General features: G+C 31.6%; 1 protein-coding gene across 1 annotated transcript in view; it reads left to right on the top strand.

Annotated features, from left to right (window-relative positions):
- LOC129218053 (uncharacterized) overlaps positions 1-23,754 on the top strand; it is a 91,426-nt gene extending 67,672 nt beyond the window's left edge. The window contains exon 5 of the mRNA XM_054852237.1: positions 23,675-23,754. Coding sequence (XP_054708212.1) covers positions 23,675-23,726 — 52 coding nt within the window. The 3' untranslated portion in view covers positions 23,727-23,754. The remainder of the gene's footprint in view (positions 1-23,674) is intronic.
- Positions 23,755-24,856: the final 1,102 nt, after the last annotated feature.

Here is a 24,856-nt window from a genome sequence, read left to right as displayed (position 1 = left end):
GGAGATCCTCGATTCTCAGGATTTGGATCTCGGAAGCTGAAAATTTGCAAGGTTGGTTTTAAAGACATCTCTCTAAAACCTCTTTAAAATTTCATCCCGTTCGGGGATGATTGAGCATGGACAATTTGAGAAATTTAGGAAAGTTGACGTGGAATCACCCTGATATAACATCGTGACAATTCACATGCATCGTTTATTATTTTTGACTTTACAATGATAATAAATCATTTATTTTCAACTATATTTTAGGAAGAATTTTGCAGTTGGGTAAGAGATTGAGTTCATAATTACAGTAGAATTTGCATATACACTACTATTAAATAAAGCTCAAAAGTAAAAATATAAATACAGCGTCAAAAAAAAAAAAGAAAAAAACACATTTTTGTTAGACAATAACAAAAGATGCTGGTGAAATGTACATAATGATTATATCAGAGTGATTCCACGTCAATTGACATAATTTTTCAAACTGTCTCCGCTTAATCATCTCCGAATGGGATGAAATTTTAGAGGCGTAGAGATAGATGTCTTTGAAACTAATCTGATGCTTATTTTCAGCTTCCGAGAGCCGAATCCTGAAGCACTAGGATCTCCAAAATATAGTGCTCCAAAATGGCGGATCAGATTTCTGAGAAGAAATGCCATTTGGGGTCAAGGTTACAGAAAATTTTATTACACTGGAAGCATTAAATTTTGAGAGCTTAAAGTACATTTGGCTGTTGATTCGTTCTAGTATTTATGCGAGTTTGAGCTCATACGATTTAGAGTAGCACGCATATAAACTCGTGAAAAAACGCTCTTTTATACTGAAATCATCATTTTTGAGACCATTCAATTAAGTAAGATGATTAGATCTCATGGTTTTCTGACATGAGTCTAAAACTACTCTACGTAGAGCATAATTACAGCTCTTGCTCAAAGTTATTGACTCAGGCATTTTAGAGTAATTGACCTAAAACTGTGATTCTTTTTGTTTCAAATTATCAACTTTGAGACCGCATAATTAAAAAAGTTGATTAGTTGCCATAGTTTTCTAACCTGGACCTTAAACTACACCACTCGAACTATAACTACAGCTGTTGACCCGTCGCGATTAAAGTTATTGACCTTTAAACTTGGGAATTTTTGAAAAAACATCGACTTTGAGACCGTTTAATTACTAAAGTCAAGAGAAACGAAAGCTATTTTATATTTTTCTTAGTACTATACTGTCATGAGTAGTTAATCATATACTTATTTCTGACGGTTACTCACGGCTTTAGCAAATATTCGAGCCTAAATGAGGCAAAAAAAGTATAAAAAGTAGCAGTTTCAATTGACCTTTGCCCTCAAAGCCATGAGTGAGCCACCAAAGTATTCATGCTAAAATGTACCTAGTATCAAGTAGTATCCACATTTAAATGAATTGGCTTGGTTTACTCAATGCTTTTGAAGTAAAACAATAATATATTTAGCTCTTTTTTTCTCACGACCCTAAACTTTGGCCTCCACTTGAGGGCCAACAAGTCAAATTAGAGAGGAAAGAAGGTTTACTTTTTCTTATCATAGTACCACTAACACATCCTGAAATTTTTATGAAAATCGAAGACATCAACGATCAAAAGTGTCCAGCTTTTAAAAAAATGACTCTTAAACTCTAGTATATCAGGTTCTGAAAATGCAAGACGATGCATGCAATGGACGTGCATGAATCAGAAATACAAAGCATGATGCTAAAAATAACCTATATACGAAATAGGGTCTAGATTTGTTGCTTTCGGTGATAAATAATGCTCCATAATCAAATTTGATTAGAGTTTATTTTATCAGAAGTTTTTATGGAATTAATATTTCCAATGCGCCATAATTATTTGAGTTGCTCAGAAGCAAATGAGGGTAAGTCGGCCTTTTTAAGCTTTCTGATTTTCCATAATGTAAAGAATTGAATTCTTTTTAGTTGTGAAATAATAAGAAAGAGTACATGATGTAATCATTGCATACTTTTCTGGTCAAAATTATAGCCTTAAATTTTTTTAATTACTTCATAAAGAAAAACCTTGATTTAGTTATTTAAATTTTTCCTGGACTTACTGCATTGGCTTATGAACAACTCAACTTTGTGAAAGGTTTTTGAAGGTAATCCTTTCGATCTTTTTAATTGGTAAAATTAATCATTTTGTTCTTGTGGTTATTTTACTAAGACAAAATTACATACTTTGAATACTTTCAAATGATGTCAAATTTGTTGCAATAATTTACTGGCAGAATGATATATTTGGCAGTAAATTCTAATTAACTTAATTTATTTTCAATGTATTTTTTTTTTTTTTTTTGCCTTCAAAAAATAAGCCTCAATAAAAAATACATTATTAAAGTTTTTTTTTTTTTTGCATTTTACAATTTGCTGTGTACAGGTTTGTGAACTTATTTTCTAAAATTAAAAAGCTAAAAAAAACACGCTTTAGTAGCAAAATGAACTAAAAAGTTAAAAATAATCTTTGGATCACAAGTATATAAAGTAATTGACCAAACACTTAATTTTACTGTAATAAAAAAAAAGCGTGGGGGGCTGACTATTTACATTTTTGCATGGATAACAAGTGGAATAAATTTAAGACAACTGATAAGAAGCCCCCCCCCCCCCACGCTTTTTTTTCTATTATATCAGGAAAATTGAGTGTTTGGTCAATTACTTTATATAGTTATCATCCAAAGATTATTTTTAACTTTTGAGTTCATGTTGCTACTAAAGCGTGTTTTTTTAGTTTTTTGAGCTATTATTTTATTTTTTACTTTTTAGTTCATTTTGCTACAAAAGCGTGTTTGTTTAGTTTTTTAAGCTATTATTTTTCCAAATAATATTTAGATACTAAATATTGCTAACACTTGTAACTCTTAAATGAAATCTTTGTGCGTGTATTCGATTTTTATAATGGAATGTATCCTAGTGTTCTATTGCATTATTTGCATCTGACATTTTGAATGCTTTCTGGTAAATTCATGCGCAAACATTTTTACACTCCGCAGCTCTGGTTTGTACGTTGTAAGTAATTATACTAAGCCATTGGCTATTTGTACAAAGGAAATTTGGACCCACAAACATACAAGTTAAGCTAATAAAAGCGTGTTAATTAGAATAAATTAATAACTTATCGTTAATAAATGAATTTTATTATAGAATATTGCATTGTCATCGGGTCTGTGGTTGCATTCCAAATTTTAAAAGAATCCGATCACAAAAAGGGGGCGAAAATTGAGTTGCAAGATTATAAATTTAATTTCGGTGTAGACAGCATTAGAACGCACACTCAACGATTCCCGGAGGTGGACGACAGCGAAGACCCACGCCTTAGACTGCTCGGCCACGAACGCTCATAAATGGGTGAAATGTACTAACAGTAATAAGCCACTAGCTCTTAATCCAAAGGAGAGTTACTCACAAACATTCAAGTGAAGCTAATAAAAGCGTGTTAATAAAGAGTAGACAATTGATTTAGTAATATATCCGGCAAAGTGCATCACAAGGCTTTCTAGCTTTTATTTATTTATTTATTTATATTTTATTAGAATGTACCAAAACATTTGTAGTGTTGCAGAATTATCAGCAATGACTCAAAATTAACAGAAAAACCTCATTTTGAAATTGTTATCTACACATATAATTAAGCTTTAAATCATAGATGAAGATTTCCTACATCAAACGTTTATAAAGCCAAAACTTTCTTGATCATTTTTAAAAATCCATAAAGACATTTCTTCACTTTCTGTACCAAAAAAAAAAAAGGTTTAGAATATTTATACAACAATTGCACTTTATTTCAATGCATGAAAAATAAGACGTAATAACTTATAGCAGGTAATTAGTAAGCAGCATATAAGAGTCTCGACTTACATATTGATCAACTAATGTAAAATATAAATAATGGTTTTTCTTTAATTATGATAAAAATGATCCCGAAGCATTCCGAAGCATTGTAAACAGTAAAATGCTCATGTTAATGATGTTTTTGCTGATATTGAGATTGGAAAAACAATATACATTCGAGTAATTCTTTGTTGATTCTTAGTTTTCACGCTGTCATGGATCAATTTTGGTTATGATGATTCTGTTGATGAAAAATGATAGATCCTAGAAAACATAAATTAGATTAGGACTTAATATATTTCCTTTTGATTCAGTGCCAAAAAATGTTGGTCTGTCATTTTTCAATATCAAAATGTAATTATTTTCATCATATAATTTTTTTAAAATCAATATTTGGATATGATATTTTATGAAAACTTCAAAAATGAACAAAAGGACAACATTACATGAAGCGATTCGTGATATACGTAACATATATCTGAGAAATTTGCTGTTACATTACTATAAATATATCGTTTTGTTTTTTTTATCAGTTAAGTATGTGTACATATTATTACACTGATAAATAAAGTTTTATTTTGAATTGTTGTACTTTTTAAAATCAGTTTGAAGCTTTTGAAGTTGGGAGATGTTTGAACCTGTTTTAAGTGTAAGTCAATGCTACGAGTATTTTTTAAAAGATGACTGAAAAAATAATTTGTATATTTGTTGAAACATTAATCAAATAAATTTCTTATGAGTTTTTCAATCTACTGTTGAAAAACTACATTTTAACTGAAGGAATAATATCTTCTGAAACTTTCCATACACGAGAGGGCAAGGTATGCAGTGGTACGGCTTTTACCTCTCGCGATCAAAATTGAGGGTTCAAACCCGACCCCAGGCGATGGATGCAGAAAATCGTCGGCGTCCATGTCGGATAGTACCTCAGTTCTTTTTTATGTATTTTTCTCTCTAATAAGAAGATTTTCTTATGAGCACAAGTGTGTATCTGGCTCTAGTTAGTCATACAATGACTTTAAATAGGGAAAAACACCTTGGGCCAAAGTAATATAAACGCAAGGGTAAAATTACTCCCCCTCCCCTCCAAAAAAAATTGATAAGTGCAATAACACTTTGAATAACGAAGTAATAACTATTCAAAAATTGAATTAAGAATACTCTGGATGTGTGAAATTTTTTCCACATCTAAGAAATAGGAATAGTATAACAAAATTATTGAGATAAGATGAAAAAAGTTCTAAAATTTGAGCCAAAGTGGCCAGTAATCACGCTATTTTTCTAATAAAGTAGTTTGGAAATGAAAAATATTTTTCATCAAACGGATGAATAAATAAAAGAAGGAATGAAGAAATAAATAGATAATAAAGCAATAAACGTATAAATGAATAAAATAATTAATCAATACATGAGAAAAAGTTATGAATGAATAAAATAGTGAAGGAATAAATAAGTGAATTGTTAAATAAAGGAATGTAAATAAATTTATTAATAAACGAATACGTCAGTGATTTAATAAATGATTGAATGAGTGAAATGACACTATTTCTTTTTGCTCCATCTGCTTAGCCTCGCATGCATTTGACTAACATTGTACGAAATATTTAAAATAAAAATGAGCTTATCATTAAATAAATAAATACTTCACCAAATATTAGTAGGTCTCAATTAATATTCAAAATGTTAACAACAAGAACTTTATCATCTTTAAATAATAAAAATAATTTCTCATTTACCACTAAATACAACGGTGTGAGTAGTATTATGTCTTGAAAATTGCTTGTATATTATCAAACGCTTTGATTTTCAGACACCTTTTTCCTGACTGAAATAGACAACATGTGGTACTGCATGGTCAAAACAGAGTAAATACTTTACCATTTCACTTTGCCCCACATTCCCCTTCTATCATTAAATGCTAACAAAATCAAATCGTACCTATAACTTGTCTTCCCGGGGTGTTGATGAATACTTAGCATTTTCTGCATTTAAGAGACAGTAAATGATGAAATTCTCGGTAGTGAATGTTCAATAATACTCAAAAGAAAGATAGCAGGTATTCTTTCTGGATCCGGTGTTCATGTCCGGAATAGACAACATGTGGTACTGCATGGTTAAAACAGAGTAAATATTTTACCATTTCACTTTGCCCCACATTCCCCTACTATTTTTAAATGTTAACAAAATCAAATCGTACCTATAACTTGTCTTCCCGGGGGTGTCGATGAATACTTAGCATTTTCTGCATTCAAGAGACAGTAAATGATCAAATTCTCCGTAGTGAATGTTCAATAATACTCAAAAGAAAGATATCCGGTATTCTTTCGCACAAATAAAATATCACGTGTGCTGTACTATTGTTTTCAAATTTTGCCACAAACGAAGAAAATATTTTACGATCACATATCAGAAAGAGCTCTAGGAAAATTTATGAGCATATAAATAGGTTATTAACCCACTCATTATAAAGGTCAGACGTGTTGCGCAATTGAATGACAGTTTTCTGGTAAATTTGATTGAAAGGGTGGTCAGAATCTAAATTAAGTTTGCTAATGCAATGTAGTTAATACTTCTGTAGTCTTAAACATGTAATTATGCTAATTTTCACTGGTCATTATTCACTGAGGATTTAAACCACAGGCAGACATTGCTGCTTCCTGCAGGGGTTGTTAAGAGAGTAGTAATATTACGCTCATGAGTGATATATGTGAAAATTATTAAAGATCTGAAAACAAATTGAGAAGTTGTGCATCGAATAGAGCAGCGGCTCTCAACCTGAAGGGTGAAGAAAAAATTCTTCGGGGGGGGGGGGGGCCTTAATGCATAAAAAATAAAGTAAAAAGTGAAACTAACTATAACTTACTCAGTTTTCGAGTCATGCGTAAATATTTTCGACATTACTGCCTTTTTGAGGTTTTTAGTGCAGTTTTTTTCCACTTAACTCTATGAGCCTATATATTTTCAGTACTAGCGTACATCAAGTCAAAATATCGCAGAAAGCTGGACATTAAAAGTGAGTGAGTTTCGTTATGTCACAGCCACAACCAATATTCAAGAACTTGTCAGTGACAAACAGTGAGAGTTCTCCCATTGATGCTCTGAGAGTGACTGGAATTACATGCCAACCTTACCTAAGTAATTGAAATTAATTTATCTTTAGTTCCTTGATTATTTGATTTCGTGTGTTTTAATACTAATAACATGTCCAAAATAAGTTAAATGTAGTAATATCAAATTTTCTATACAAAATTATTATCAATATATTTTTATTTTATAACCAGTTTCACTTTCGAATTGCGATTGTACTACTTGAATTGATCACATATCGTGGTGCGTGAGGAGGTGACGTGACCCTTCATCGGTGTTCAAAGGGAGGCGAAGAGCCTGAAAGGTTGAAATGAGAACCCCTGAAATAGAGATAGCAATCGTTAACCCTGCTTTTAGCTTCCTCTCCCAGTCTGCCTATAACTTAAAGCTATTGGTTCATATGTGATTAAAAAATAGAAGCATACTATCAGTTATTGTATAAAACTACTACTAAAACAAACATCGAAAAATATTTTGATTATTAGTACATTTCTTAATATACTAGGTATTTCAAGAGTAAAAACTCAGCGATATAACAACAGAAATTAAAAACATTCTTAAAAGCATATTAGTTAGCAAAAAATGTCAATATCTTTGGAAAATTTCTGACAATTTTCTTCCAAAGTTGCTGATGTATTTAAAAAGCTCAATTATTTATCTTTACTAATAATAAAGCTAAAAGTCTCTCTGGATCTCTCTCTGTCTGGATATATCTCTGTCTGGATCTTTCTCTGTTAGGATCTCTGTGACGCGCATAGCGCCTCGAGCCTAGAACGTTCCGCCGATTTTCATGAAATTGGCACAAAATTAGTTTGTAGGATGGGGGTGTGCACCTCGAAGCGATTTTTCGAAAATTCGATTTTGTTCTATTTCTATTCCAATTTTAAGAACATTTTACCGAACAAATTATCATAACGTGGAACTGTAACTTGTGCGAGCAATTTGGCGAGAAATTCACCATCCATTATTCGTAAATATACAAGAGAACCGAATGACCTTTTAATTTCCTACTACGGGCAAAGCCGTGCGGGTACCACTAGTGTCTAATATGACTGGACTATTACCTGTCTACGGCAGTCAGGAGTCTGGTTTTTCACCAAAACCGTCGCAATCAAGTGCGTGAATTGAGCTGAAAAATCGTCACTAAAAGCCGTTTGCATCTTTCAAAATGGTATAAACTTGAATAATTTGCAGTTTCTTGATTCAGTACTGTTGCACCGGCTGTTCCGTCATTCCTCTTGATATTAAATATTCCGACGAGAGATGACATTAACCCAGTAAAACTCAGACGCTATTGACAGAAGGGGAAACATTTACCCATGCGCAAAAATGTTCAAGATCAGATCATGCAAGCACACTCAATGCCTATCCATTAGGTTTTTCTCAAAAAAAAAAAAAAAAAGGAGTGGGAGGGGGTCGGTTATTTTTCCAACTCCCCTAGTATGAAATAAATCAACACGATTTTTTCTCTTCTACTAAATAACTATAGCACTAGTTTTTATACCGAGGAGGTGTGACTTCATTACGGAGATTTGTGCAAAGAATCAAAAGTCGATGAAAATTTAAATTCAATTCAGAATTAAAATTAAAATGTATACATATCTGATTACATAACTGCATATAGTTAACTAATTTTACTTATTTTGTTCACATTAAAATGTTTTTCTAGGTGCATTATTTTACTCTAAAGCAGACATAGAAGGTACAAAAATTATACTTTTTATACATGTAGGAGAGTGGCATAGTTTAAAAACTAGTGCAGTAAAATACTACAAACGCACAAAAAAGTAAACAACAAAATTTACGGTTTAAATAAGATTACTTGAACAAAAGAAATGAAATTCTATTGATTAAACTTCTTTGCAAGTTCACTATAAACATTTTCACCAAAAAAAAAAAATAAATAAATAAAAAAATAAAAAATAAATTCTTACCTAAAATTATAAAAATCACCTTATAGCAATCTGCGTAGGTCATGACCCGGAAATTACTTTCTGTATAATGTGTTTCAAATCGTCATGAACATAAAATACACTGGTAGCATCACGGGCACGATCGTTCAAATTAGGTAAGAAGTATAAGACGCCACGTGAATGTATTGCAACTGAAGTCATTTTAGTAAAGTGACCAGCAGACAGGGGGAAGTGCAATACAGTCGAACCCCTATTCGTTCAAAAGATAAAGTTGTTCAAAAAAAGTGCTAAAGATGAAGTACAGGGCGGTTAAAAATAAACTAACGGTACTCAGAAGCTTATAACTCCGTTCTACAGAACGGATCCGACTGAATCTTGAAATACATGTTATACATATCATGACTGACGAGATTTTTGCAAAAAAGTAATTTTAAATGTCATCGCGAGGTGGCGCTCTGGCGGTGTAAAAAAAATAAATAATGACATATTTTACTTATTTACACACTTATGTGCTCTATGGGCACACTTTGCCGGTCAAAACTATGCTGGAGGCGTACAACTGCGTTGTCAAAGGGCTCACGCACGTAATATGTCGGTAGGAATGAGAAAAAATACGGCGTACGAAGAGTAGCTGATGTTATTTGTCTATGAAGGCGAGGCGTGTATTGTCCGTTTTCCACGAGAAGGCACTTGTCTCCGCCTTCGTCACGTGGTATCCGATGATTCTTTTTCGCTGTTAAACTGTTGTTTCGCTGGCAGAAGGCCATATTCGGATCATAGCATTTTTTCGTAAAAACAGCAATTTTTAAGATGCAAGAATAACGAAAGTAACAACAGATAAGTGAAGTAAGTGATGTAACGGACACTAAGATTTTTTTTTTTTTTTTTTTTTTGCACATTAAAATTGCTGCCAAAGTTAAAGTTGTCTAGTTGTCTTACTTACAAGCACGCGGATATGTTTACCCATTACCCCGCATAAAATTGAAATCTGCGTTCGAGAAGGCGGGGCAAAGTGCCTTCTCGTGGAAAACGGACAATAGTTCAAAGAAATCATTCATCCGCGGTGAATATGTCTCTGAACAAGAGGGTACGCACATTAAACGTAAAGTATGTTTACTAGAATAAGTGAAGTGCTTCGGTAGCACTCTATTAAGATAAATTGGTGGTTTAGCTACCACTGCGTGACGAAGCAATTGCTCATACTGCGAAACGAGTGAAGACTATGATTCATTTCCTCACAAACGTGTCGTCTCGTGTACTTTCCCAATTGCCTGTCTAGCAAGGCCACCAGCTATAACACTTGTGACTTTTAGTTGTTCAGGCTCTCTCAAACGTCGTGTTTATCAAAGAGATATAGTAATGAAGTGGGCTTGAAGGCTAGTATCGTATATACGCCATGATTTATTCTCATCCCTTCTCATATGTTGCGTGAGACCGTTGATAATGCGGCAGTGCGCTTTAAGCATATAGCAAGGGATGCACTTAAGAAACATCAGTGTAAAAAAAAAATATTTCGTTATTCTTTATTTTTTAATTTATCTTTTCTTTTTACGTCATTAAAGCGCTGCCTGGTGGCAAAATTTCTAATTACATTTATTTTTTTTCGAAAAATTCTCGTCAAAATTTAAAGTTTCATTCGGATATGTCTAGTAGAATCGGAGCTACACTGCTATGCTAAGCACAAAAGTCGATTTGAAAATTTTTATCAAAATTGAGTTCTGATCATTAGGTGGTTCTTTGTCATATATGTCAATAAAATACAATGTTTCATAATCTTTAGCCGATGGGATTTTTTTTTTTTTTTTTTTTTTTGAAAATTCTGCAAAAGTTGCACCTGAATCAAATACATACAGATGCAAAACTTTAAGCTGTAATTTATCATTTTGAACTCAGCTGCAGATACGACTTTTGCACTGCAGTATAAACCTCTGAGTACTGTCAGTTTAATTTTAACCACCCTGTAGAAGAACCTTGCTTTACCTTGGATTTGTTTACGTGATCCAAACGTAAGATGCCGAAGCATGGACAAAAGCGGATAAGTAGCCGAACCACAGATTATTTTGAGATACTTTTGATATTTTAAATATTTTCAAGTTTCCTGTAAAACCGAATGACCACCTGCAACCTTATTCGTTTGAATATGTAGCAAAAAGTGATCCATATACGCAAATAAAATCGATTGTTTGTTTTTTTAGTTGTTTCATTGAAAGAGAAACGAAATAATTTTATGTTTCATTGATGTAAAGTCTTCAATAGCTGCTGGTCTTTGTTTAAAAAATCTATTTCCTAGAAAATGAAATCTACATATGCTGTTAAAATATAAAATTTCGTATATTCATGAGTGAGAAAAAATTACTAGCAATAGTCCGAGTGACAGATTACTAAGTCATTTAAATGCCGTTTGATTTTTATTTGCATTTACATTTGGAGCTTCTGCCTAAGTTTTGATGAGGACAGCGGATATTTTTATTTTAGGTCATATCTTTGATATCAACAAATAAGGAAACCAATGTCAGTCATCGCGAACTTGGTAAGTTTCTGGATAATCAAAGGTTAAACTTGAAGAAAAATATTTCAAACAAAAATTCTAATGGTTCCAAAAATCTTTAGTTCTTAAAAGAGTTCTTAAAATAACTTTGAAAGTTTTTTTTTTTTTTTTTTTTTTTGTATCACATTTCAAAATATACGTAAGGAATTTTGAAATATATTTACTTTTTTAAAAATAAGCTGCATTACATTTGGTAACTACACTTTATTATGTCAAGGTTATGTATAACTGCAAGGCAAAATTTCTGTTTCTACGTGGAATGATCCTATTATTTTATTTATTTAACATTACTTCTGACGGAACTCTTATCAATGCTTTGCGAAACCCTGGAGTGTTTTGAAACCCTGGTTTAGAAACTTAGCTCACAACCAACTACTTTGTCCCAGTTCATTTTCAACTTGATTTCATACCGGATTCACCTATTTAAAACCAACTATTTTTATAAGTGTTAACGTACCCGTTTTAACGTTGAGAGTCCTATTTTCGTCACGTTTTGTTTCTGAGTAAATTCCTTTTTTGTCTCGTTTCCTTTTATAGCGTAAATATCGTCATTAATTTTAATCTACTTTTGACCTTTAAAATAGATTAACCGCGAAAAGTTTCCTTCAGCACAGAAAAGCTTTTAGCTCTATAAATGTAGCCCATGCTGTATAACAAATAAAAAAAATCCTTCTGAAATCTTTATTTTAAAAAATCCATTGCCTTAAACGTATATTTATCAATTTATAAGTGAATGGGACAAAACGGAAACCTATGCAACGAAATACTTTTTTAGAAAAGACCTAATGACCCAACGAAAACTTTAGTCTTGATGCAATATTTTAACGATTTCGATTTAATGAAATTCAATCGCTTAGCTCTTTCGAAAGAAGAAAAAATTTACTAGTCTAGCAAAAGTATCATCAATTTAAACTTCAGGCGAAATTTAAAATCAGATTCTTGTTTACCAGTGCTAGAAATCATTATATGATGAATCTCTCTCTCTCTCTCTCTCTCGTTTTTTTTCCCTTCTTTTTCTTTACTTTTCCTGTCAGATAGTCCTTAAAACAGTTTTGATTGAATGGTTCTCAAAAAAAGAAAGTAAAACCGAGCTTAATGTTTCGAAACATTGCTTATTTATTTTTCTCCACTATATAAAAGAAATAGGTGATGAGGGTGTAAAAGTTCGAATCTGGAAAATGTTGAACAGTGTTTTCAAACTTAACAATACAGAAACAATGGAAAAGAACCGATTAAAAAGAAGTAAGAAATATATTTATTTTAATCGAATTATTCTTTTTACTTGAAAATTAATGAACAGTGCTAATTGAATTTCAAGAGAATGTTAAGACAATTTTAAGTGACGATTTTTAAATCAAAACTTAATTACTTAAAAAGAAAAAATCACTTGTTATAAATTTCAGTAAGGAATAATTATCTTCTATTTTATGATCATTAACTAATACTTTTTCAGCACATCAATTACTTATGGAACTTTGTATAATCCACTATTTCTATAATCTATCGTTTAAATTTTACCTCAACTTGAAATAACCATTATTAAAACAATACTAGTAGCATATTTTAGATTTTTCTTCCCAGAAAGGTGGAATTTTAACGCTTACCTTGTTGTGTTCAAATTATTCCTCAGTTAGTTGAATTCATAATAGTTGAAACGCTATTAGTCATTGCTCTGTAGTTTAATTAAGATATTCTAGATCACAACTTTAAAACACAACTAAATGCAGAAACAAGGAATACTACAAATTATTATTTATAATTGATAAAACATACTTGAATTCATATAATAAGACGAAAACATCTGGCAGTTGCAGACGTTGAACTTTTAAACACATCATTTGTTTTTCTTATCAGTGTTTTAACAGTAACAAGGAAAGAATTATTTTGTTTGCTTAAGTAAAGTTCGTCAGAGAACAAATAAAAAAATGCAGCAATAAAGTTATTATATTCATTTATTTATTCGGAACTCCAGCGCTCGAATACGCTACCTTGCGGTGATTTATAAAACTGCGTCTGCACCTAAAACATTGCCACGTTGCGCATCACGTGTGTCTGTTGACGTAAACGCGGTCAGTTTGTTCTGAGTAACGCATTCAACATGTCTAAGAACGCCTTCAACAACAGAAATTAATTCGTCCCTTAGTAGTATTCTCGAGCTTCTCAAAATAATTTCGAAAGCTTCTAAGCTTCTCAAAAGTATTAAATGGTGGAAGCGTAAACAAGAAAACTCTGGATTAACAAAATTGGATAACGTTATACCAGGTAAAATTTTTTATTGTTTTGTATGAATTTGTAAGAATATGGGGGTTTTTTTAATCTTAAATTAATTAAACTTACCATATTTTACAGCAGCATTTAGTTGGAATGGACAGTATGCAAAATATTTTCTTGAATATATTATCGTAGAACAAAATGAATAACCGAGAAAGAATTTACTTTATTCCTTTTATTCTCAGCTGAAAGGTTTCGCCAAATTTGTTTAGGGTTATTAATTTTTAGTATTGTGCGAGCAAAGTAGCCTTGGCGAGATTTCGCGTTTTTAGTTAAACCATTTTTAATTTTTATCATGAGTGGAATAAAATGGTAGTAAGATTACAGAATTCGATAAGTGAAAGGAAATAATGGTCAATCAACTGAAAAGAAAACTACCACCGTATATCCGTGAGAATTTTGTTGATGATTTGCATAACATGACACAATTAAATCGTAACTCAGAAATTAGAAAAATCGAAACAGAAAATTTTTAAATGAACCGATTCGGGAATTCGAGAGAAATAACTCAACTACAAATGGAAAAAAAAATAAGCTCTAGCCAAGCAAGGCAAAAAAGTATCATCTTCTTTCGATAACAATTTGTAATGTCACATTGAATTTTCTAGCATTAATTGTTATTCTTGTCAGGCCACAATTATTATTTAGTTTTATCAAGAATTGATAAATATCGAATTCAACATCGTGGAAATAGCTGCTTAGAACTACGAACTACGTAGTTTGCATTGATGTTTGACGTTTAGTAATGCTTCTTCAATTCTCATTTCTTTCTACGTGGGCCAGAATATCCACAAGACTTTGAAAATTAATTTTAAAAGAATAAAGCGAAAAAATCATACATAACAACAAAAATCACAACTTTTAGCATTTTCTTCGTTACCATGTGCGTTTGTTGTAGTTTTCAATTCCGCCATTAGACAGTGACTTCAGTGCCCCCTATAGTTCGTTGGAGTTGCGAATTTATTTTTATAAAATTACTTTTAACTATCAGACGATATTTTTCACTGCATATTACTTGGCTTCTATATGTCCGGAATGGATAACACCAACAAAGTTTCTAAACAAATCACTTTTGAGCAGTAAGAATAGTGGTAAAATTAATCCGGAGGGGAAAAAAATGCTTACACAAAAGGCATCTTTGGCGAAAAAGCCAACACGTGTGAAAAAATATCAAATAAGTTGAATTCAGCAGACACGGAAACCGATGTTAAATTGTAGCAAAAGGTGCGTACTATCATTTTTCTAATCATTCGGCATTAATTTGCTATCGCTTTGTTTACCCAAACCTGCAGGAAATCGCTTTTTTTCTCCTGTATCTGAACCCTTCAATGTTTTTTTCTCTTATTATTTACAGCTAAAATGTTATTTTTTTACGTTTAAGCGTTACATATACGTTTACGTAACGCTTAAAGTGTAATTAATGGCCGGATTTACGAAAGTACCAATTCTGTTCTTGAGCAAAGGGTGACAAAATGTAGGGGCCGCAAAGTTTTGATTTTTTTCATTCAGGCAGGGTAAAATGGTATTTAAAATGCAGTTAAATCAACCAGTTTCCCTAGAACCAGTTTATTACATTTAGTACATACCTCCAAACATATCATTTGAGTCTACATTTTGTGATATTTTTATTATAATTGTGGGAAAGAAAATAGTATCAAAACTAGATAGGAATCTTCTATTGAGCAACCATTATTCAATATTTGTTGACTAAACTGACCACTCAGCTCTAATTACTCTTTTTGTAAATGATAAAGGAGAGTCACCTGAACGGTTTTCAATCAACTTCAAAACTGCCAATTCCGCTGAAATCTTGCAATACATGAAATATAACTTTTTGATTCAGCACAATTTCTTATTTCTTAATACTTGAAAAAAAAGAAAAAAAGAGTCCATATCAACCCTCAAAATACACCGTCAAGTGATTATGTTTCGAAAAATCTTATAGAACTTCAAAAATAGTATTTTACTACTGTTTACTTATTTACTAAATAAGGGCTAAGACAAAACCATTATGTTATCGCTTGTTTAGCAAAACTTACAAACTTACAATCAATTTCTTATCACCATTCGGAAAACATTTTATCCCCGAAGAATTTCCAATCTATGAAGAGCGAAAATAGCTCTCCCCTCATTTCGTCTACCAAAAATCTTTGCGGCTTTGAAAATTGAATTTTATTTGACTGCGGCAAACTTCGAACGTACCCATGAGATGACTTCGATGAGCCCTCTGTCAAAATATTCTGCGTAAATAGACATTACAGTTCCAAGTGTGGAAAATAAGATTCATTCTACTGAGAAGATTTGCTTGTAGCTTATAAAGAAGTGTAATACGAGAGTCAGTGAGGGTTGGAGTACACTGCTATTTGCTCACCGTACTGGGACTCAGTTTAAATTAATTAAAATTTCCCCATTTCACGTCCGTAAAATATTTCTAAGAGGTTTTGAAAAGAGAATTCGGAAGAAGAAATCAGATCTTGGCGTAATTTATATTTACTGCGATGTTCTTGAATAAATATAATAAAAATGAGCACATTTTTTTTAATCGCATGAGTTTTATGATGGAGAAAAGTTGGTTTTATTTAACAAGATTTGTTTTGCTAATGAAAGGATTTTTAATTTATTTAAGAAGGGATTTTTATTTATATTTCATTATTTTTATTCCGTATGTGGAAGAATGAACGTAAAAATTTTTTGAGAAAGTCGTTGAACATTTTCTGAGAAATCAATGCGAGATGATCAAGTTGTAATTTCTGCAAGGGCTAGTAGGGCACTGGTTCAGGGCCTCCGCTGTTTGGTGGTCCCAAATTCTGCTATTTTATTTTTAATTTATTTTAAGATTTTGATAGATGTTCAGAAAATTATTTGGAAATATGGATTAGCGAATTCTCATGCTTCATAGCATTTTATTTACCCAAGTTGAATATTTTCTACTTTACAAAGAGTGGCATTATTAATCACTTCGAAACATTTTCGGAATAACATGGGAATAACATTCATGGTAATAATTTTCCGCCAATCATTACTTCTATTCGTCATCTGACAATTAAAAAATGCATTCTATTTTTTATTTTGAATCTGATTTTCAATTCAATAATTTCTTTGCAAATTATTTAACATGTTATCAAAACTGTTTGACATAATCTAACTGTCTAATTTTTTGCCGCACAAGTTGCATCACTTAAGAATTTCATTACACTGATAAACTTTTTCTTAGGAGTTTTTAACAAATATAAATAACCCTACTTATGTTAATTATTAAGAAAATATTCATAAAAAGTGAAGTTGGTTCTCATTTGAGAGAGATCCTTAAATCTGCCAAAGATCCTTAGATCTCCTTCTCTCTCCTATCCTTAGGTATCCTTAGATCTCCTCTTAAATCTGCCAAATGAGCTGTTTTTTGGCGTTTAAAATGGTTTTCCTTCTTTTTTTTTGCAGAAAAATGATCATGAAGATGATTAGTAGGTATTATTTGGATGGGTTTGGTCTTCCACTATGTCTCTAAGTGAATTTTATCGTGGACTTGAAACAAATAATTGATTTGCAAAACATTTTATAACCTAAAAAATTGAACTTTTTAAAATGTACATTTAAGGGCATTCATGAGCACTCACTGGAGAAATATGAGGTTGTTAATTAAAATTTCCCAGTTAACATCGATTGAGGCAGGGAGCTTATGACCCACCTTTGCCCAATTCTGGATCCCAGTTTTAGGAAAATAAATTTATGATACCTTGAAATAACTAGTACTTGGATTGAAGGATGTTAATTTTCATTGAGAAAACTTGTGCTGACAAAAATTAAAAGGGATTTCTATTATTCTGAGAAGCAATGATCCGACAAGTACTATTTGCTCATCAAGTGAAAACTTTCTGAACGAAAATATAAGGGTCATTCTTCAAAAAGTATAACTTTCCTGGCACACTCCTTTTGCTGTAAAAACATTAAGAAACAATTCTTTTGTCAATGCTTTTTAGTTTCATCAAAAATATATCAATTTATATATGCCAACAATTTTTCAATAATAATTTTTATTTTAATATATTTTTGGTTCACAACATGTGAATTCTCACCTCCGTGGCGTGTCACACCCTGGTGTGATTGTTTATGTTGCTCAATAACTTGTTTCATTAAAAGTTTATACTTATTTATTTATTATTCCTTTTACAAGTGTCTCAAATACTAATTGTTTAAGTATATTTACTTGTGTAATATTTTTTTTTAGTTCGTTTTAGTAGGATAGTATCATGTCACACAATGAATTCTCACCTTCGTTACCTAAACACAAAACACCATTTCTTATTAACATGCGGCAGTAATAACATCACATTTTATTTTCCATGATACCTTGTTTATTTTCAGCCCTAAAAAAGTTGTGAGATTTTTGTCGAAAAACAAGAAGATAGATTTTGTTTAAAAAACTAAGTGTGGTTATTGTGAACTCTCACCTCCGTGAATTTTAATTTCAGAAATGTAAATTAATGTAAAAAAAAAGAAGTGAACATGTTTTCATATGTTTAACGTGTGCAGATTGTAGCAACGAAGGAAAAAAATATTTCCCTGAAAAATGTATCCATTAGGCCTATATTAATGGGAAATTTCTCACCTCCGTGACATGCCTTATCAATGTCATTATTTCTGAGGTGAAAATAAATGATGGAGGGGAAATACATCAATATTAGGAATTCTACCAAAATTATAAATTTCCAGCATTTTCTCTAATTTACTAAATACTATTTTTAACACACATTTGAAGTAAAAGGATAACTAAAAATCAAGCCGTGCTTTAATTAAGAGAGCTTAATATTAGATTCCCACTAATCATTAAAATAGCTGATTGTTTGCAAAATTAACAAAATTATTACTTTGATATTAAATTGACCTCGATTTTTAAATACTAAAAGGTTTTTTTTATTTCCGTGAACAACGTATTTTGTTATTTTTTGTATTTATGAGTAAAATAATTGGAACTTAACTGGGCGGCCATTGTTCATGGTTACTTCTAGTAAGTAACACTTTCATGTAAGAATTTAAAAAAAAAGAAAACATAAAGGTTTCAAAATTGAAAAATATTTGCGTTCAAAAGTTACATTTTCTGAAGAATAACCCATTAATAAAAACATGTACTAATGTAATTGATTTAATACCTTTCAAATGTATTCAGCTCTGCAAAACGTTTACCAATACACTACTGGAAAATTAAAATGTTTAGGGTATAATTTCTAGAACTGATAGGAATAATTCATAACTGCATATTCCACATTCGAAAAAAAAAATTAACCAAGCAAACATTTCTACCAGTATCATTTTATGACTGTATCTGGGATCAAAATATCTGTACCTCAGAGCCAGACTAACTTAAGACCAAAATTGGCAATTTTCAGGTGAATAAAACTTTATATGAGGCAGTGAGAAGCAAAGGGATGTAAGTAGCAAAATTAAAAATTTAGATATAACCAGTACAAATAGTAGGGTAACCTCTTCTCTGTCCTGGAGAAATAGACAGTACTAGTAGCTCTGGTGGGTGCTGCTGTACAGCATGATTTAGAAAAAAAAAATCGATGAAAACCTACCTAAGATGTTATCTGTAAACACGTTTTACTCAAAACTTGAACATGTCCACTTACACCCCTTTGCTTCTCACTGCCTCATATGTAGAATTTTATTCCACATCGATTCATCATAACGTAATTTCATTAAAAAAAAAATCCTTTATAATTATTTACCAGCATAAAAGAGAGCGAGCCCTATCATTTGTATGCACCAGACGAAAGTTTTTTTGCTGACCTGCAAAGAAGCAATCATCTGACTTACGTTAATCTAGCTCTAAGATATAGACATTAACTTTACATACAAGAAAAAAAAATAAGCGGTCAAGTTTTGTTCAACAGAGTTATTTATACGAAACTTCAAAGAAAAAGCATATTATAGAGTTTTTTTACTTAAAGTAGTTTTGTGCTGTGTTTGATTGTACAATTTGGTGTAAATCTGTCTCCAAATACGAACATATCTATCACATCACATAATTTACCGGTTAAGTTTAAAGCTTTTCCTTTCTACTTACGTTAACATTGCTATATTTTCTTTGCGTTTTATCTCTGTATATTTCAAAAATACATTTGTGTATTGCATAGATTTCGTTTCACAAAATATTAAGATTTCAATGAAGCGCACACCAAAACTTTTGGCCTTTAAAACTCATTTGGAAAAACTACAGAGGTTTTGGAGAATCAAGTAGGATTCCTCGTTTATGGATAAAAATGTGCACAAGAGTGAGCAAATAAATCTTAGAAGGACCAAATACTGTGAGTTAATTTCACGAGTGTGGCAATTGGTGTCAATTCAATGTGTAGTACATTCTCCCCATTCTGAGCACACGGGAACCGAACAAAAGTGTTCAGATTATGGGAGTTCAGATTATAGAGGGAGACTATGGATGATACATAAGTATTCGGCGGGATCATCAAAACGTGTTCAGAGTATCAGCTTGTTCACAATAGGGAGCATTCAGATAGAGAGAGTCCACTGCCATACAGTGCAACCAATTTTCGTTTACAACACGTTAAATTATCGTACTGTTATTACAATGTACAATGCTGTGGAGAAGGATCAATATTAGGGGGAGAGTGGGGATACTTGAAGCCTTCAGCAGACCAGTTTTCCCTCTTGAATCTGTAAACTACTATTATACACAATTTTAATGCTGTATATTTACCGAGCAGCTGTGGTCAGTTTACATCCTAAAGTGCCAAGCAACCTGTTTTGAGCATGCTTTGAGGCTATAGGTGTCGTTGTCCATTTTCAGTGGTGAGATTATTTTTTTGAACAGTGGATTATATATCGGCTGCCAGGTTTTTAAAGAAGCTAAGCCCTACATACATCGTTTTTATGATACGGTATAAGATACAAAAAGATGTTACAAGAGAAGTACTACGTGTTTTTGCGCTTGTATTTGACTTATTTTGTTGCAATTTTGAAATGTGTATTAAAAGTTTGTACATGGGTGTACTTGATCCCTTCTAACCAAGGAGACTTGATCCGGGATCAAGTGTCCTTTAATATGGTAAGACACTTAAAATGTGTACTATTTATTCTACTTGCTGCTTTATGGAAATCCCGTTGAGTTACAAAAAAAAAAAAAGCCTAAAGGGGAAAACTCTTATTAGAAGCAAAAGCTTACAAAAATATAAAGAACTGGCTTGGAAGAGGTGTTTTGTTACCACATTATTTCTAAAAAAGCAAACTAGCTTTTAAATATACTATGAAGTTTGTCGAGTGCTCAACTTTGCCAAAACCGTTGTTAAAATTCGAAAATGCATTTTCCCCCCCTTTTCTTGCGAACCACTAGATGCAGACTAGTGTTGATTTGTAAATCTTTTCATTAGATTTTATTATGCTTCTTCTGTCGGGAGTGGGTTAGTGAGACAAACAGTTTAATCTCTACCAATACAAAAAAAAAAAGAATAACAGTAATTTAAAGTTAATTGTTTATATAGTTAACAAATTAATTTAAGGGTTGAACCCAAACAAATATAGTTTAGCAAAAAAATAACGTTGAAAAATAAATGTTTTGCAATTACCAAAAAAATATTTATCACTTTTAAAAAGTACCATAAAAATAAAAACTTTATTCATAATTTGCTGCAATCGGTGAAATATAATCACTAGTTTATTAAAGAATGTGATATATTTTGAAAATAAATACATTTATATTGAATGAATTTTTTGTTAAAAGAAATCAGTACCATTTAAAAGATATCAAATCCATAAACTTGGATTTCTTTGCACTTGTGAAGAAAATAAAAAATCATCATTTTCTTTATACATGTACAGCAGTCCGTAGAATTAGCGCTACGACTGTATAAAGCAACTCATGGAAATGATCTTTAATACAATGGAAGGGGGAAAAATCTAACTTGGTTGGCTAATGTTTGATTTGCCCGGAGACCATAGCTATCTGTACAAATGTATTTAATCAGTCGTAACGCAACCAGAAGACACATATATATATATGATTCATTTACACACAACCTTATCTGGGATTTGGCCGATGAAACGCTTATTTGCAGAAGAAAATGGTTGGATAAGAAAAAATATATTGCTAGTTAGTTTGCGGGGAAAAATGGATATGCAATTTTAATGGAGAAAAAATTGCTCTGCTTTTCTTTTCACAAAAGAATATAGTTAAGCAATCACGATATCATGAGACTGCGGGTTACTTAATAATGCATTGGTTTGAGAAACTATTCCGATAATGAAAGATGTAAACATTCTCAAAAATATACTTTCATTGCATGCATCGATAAATTTAGTGTCATTTTCCAATACTGGTGTTTAAGAAAAGAATTGTGAATTTAATATTTATTGTTCAAAGACTTCTTTCTTCCTTTAGAAGTTTGGGTACACTGGAATATTTTGTAGACGGGTGAAACTTTATTTTTTTTTTTATTAGTTAGAAGTGATGAATAATAAAAGAGGAAATACACTGTTTTTAACTTATTTCTCATCTGAATTTCTTTGGAATAGTCATGTTGATTAGAAATTTAAGCAGTTCTTATCGGAAGTTCTTATCTTTTATGAACACAAACCATCTGCAAGCATTTTTTTCCGAATTATATATATTATCTCCTCTTTTGCTGACGAAGAATGTTATTGATTTATTGCTCTTTGGGTGAATTGTTTTATTACATCGAAGAGGAAAGAATGTGCTATTTTCAAACTTAGTGCTTCCGAATTTTTCATATTTAATGCTGCCTGCATATAAAAACTGAGAGAGTAAAAAGCAAAATATTTACCGTTGTGTTGAAGCAACTAAATCAACCCATTTACAACAAATAGCAAAACGTTTTTCCATTCATTTGTTTTGGGGGCACAGGAAACACCTCCCTTTCCTAGTGCACAAAATTCCATAGACGTGTTTAGTATCAGAGAATACTTCTCTACAAGCAATATTTTTAATTTTTTTCTTTGATTGTGGCATAATTATTTATTAGTTCCTAAAGTGGCTATTGTGATCAAAGTAATATTCACCTTTGCCTAAAAATTACGTTATATTTGTGCTGATAAATTCAAATATAGCCATTATTCATGTTTCATGTTTTTTTTTTAAATTATTTTTATGGCTCCCCCCCCCTCCAAAGATCTGAGCTTTTAAAAAAATTTAAAAATTTCAAAAAACAAGGAATTAGTAAGAAATAAATACCAAGTCAAAACAATATCTGTATTCTGCGTTTTAATGCCTTGTAAACTTTTAAGAGAACAGCTTGATTTTTAAAATATGAATATTTAAATTGATAAATAGCACTCAATCACGATACCATTTTCATTCATAACTACAAATGTTTTTTTTTTTTTTTTTCGTTTACTTACATTGCATAAACGCTAAAAATATTTTCCCAGTATCCTTACATATCAATGAACCTAAAAAATACATTACGCATTCTTAAGCTGTGATGAATTACATTAATACGAGCACTTTTGATTTGCAGTGTACAGATGAACTTGTAACAACGGTGAAACTTAGCACAAAACTAGATTGGAGCATCAGAGGAACACATTGAAATGAATTTTCTAATATTCAACTTTGTTTCATTTTAATTACAATAACAAGCTTAATTTTCACATGAATTCACTAATACGGAGAGAATGCCCTGCATGATTAAGTTGGTATACCTGTCGAATACCAATTTCTCTCTGTAAGATAGGATACTTCTCTTGAAGCTTCAAAGTTAATTAGAACTAAAATACTATTTGTTCTTATCTAACAAAAGTTTATGGCTGACGTGGATTCCTAAACAATTTTCGCCAGCTGTCCATCAGCCGTTTATGTTACTTTTAATTATTTCTCTCGCTCTCTCTCTTCTTTCCTCGAAGTTCAAGTTTTTTTTTTTTTCATTATTACTTGAAGGTTTTAATGTTCTAATGCTTATTACAGTAATTTTTGTTCTTTTTTTTATTTTTAATTCTCTTAGTTTTTTTTTTTTTTTTTTTTTTTTTTTTTTTTTTTTTTTGCAGGCAGGCAGCGCCGGATTGGGGGAGAAGATTGTGCTTATTTCTATTTAAATAAATAAAACACGCGGTGGTTTCCCCTCTTTCTTCTTCCTTGCCGATTTTAAATTGCAACAACGATACACAACATTTTTCTACCTGGGGCCACACTTCATATTAAGATGACCTCAGGGGCCGGAACAAATATAAAACTGAAATCTGTATCTTTTAGTGTTTTTTCTTAAGCAGCATGGTAAAATAAAGAAAGTTATAAACAAATAATTGTTGTTGTCATTACCTTATACTTATATCGTTAATGCGAAATTTGCTACTGTTTTACATAAACCGATTTCTGAATATTTGACTTCAGCTTTGTATAAGATGGTGACTATTAACGTGCACTTAAAAAAACTAAAACAGAAAGAAAGAAAAAAAAACGTTCAGCATCAATGAAGAGGAGGAGTGATTTCATTATCTGTTACTCGGCGGGAGTTAATACCGGAGTGTGAAGGAGGGTTTTGCGATTGGTATGGAAGGTTCCAACTAAAAGGTGGTTATTTTTTCGCGTTGAACACAACAGGGCACATGGGTCAGCTGCACGGGCAGCATTAGGCTTGCGGGATGCAGCTTGGGCACCAGTGTTCTAGAAAGACCCACTCTAGTAACTCTCTTTTAAATTTCTTTAAAGGGAAAGAATCTATTAACACTGAAATAAAAAATTTTTAGACCAAACGCGTTGCAAAATTCAATATATTTTTTTTTTCACTCCACCCTATATTCATAGGAGCAATTACTATTTATTGCAGTGCTGCCAATAATGTTATTAATTTTTTCTATGTCCTCTTACTCTTCTTCCCCATACTAAACTTTCTTTTAGCACAAAATCGTGTAATGTCTCCGTCATTACCGGTAAATGTCAAAAACAAATGAATTTAACATGTACTTACGAGTTTCAGAGTTTTAACTTTTTTAACTCCTCGAGAAAAATGTCCTTCTTTAAAACTTTCTCAAAATTTGGTTATTTACGTTAGATGTTTAGAACAAGCTACATTGAATAATAAATAAGGTTCAATTTGATATATTTGATATGTTTTGAAATTTTTATAAGTTAAATTCGAGAAATTGCCTTCTGAGGTTCACACCATTCTTGCTGTATGCCGAATTTTATGGTTGAAAATTCGGTAATTTGTCTGTTCACTACCTACGCAC

This window comes from Uloborus diversus, chromosome 3 (genome assembly GCF_026930045.1).
Source record: "Uloborus diversus isolate 005 chromosome 3, Udiv.v.3.1, whole genome shotgun sequence".
Classification (NCBI taxonomy): Eukaryota; Metazoa; Arthropoda; class Arachnida; order Araneae; family Uloboridae; genus Uloborus; species Uloborus diversus.
This window is presented reverse-complemented; position numbering and strand designations above follow the sequence as displayed.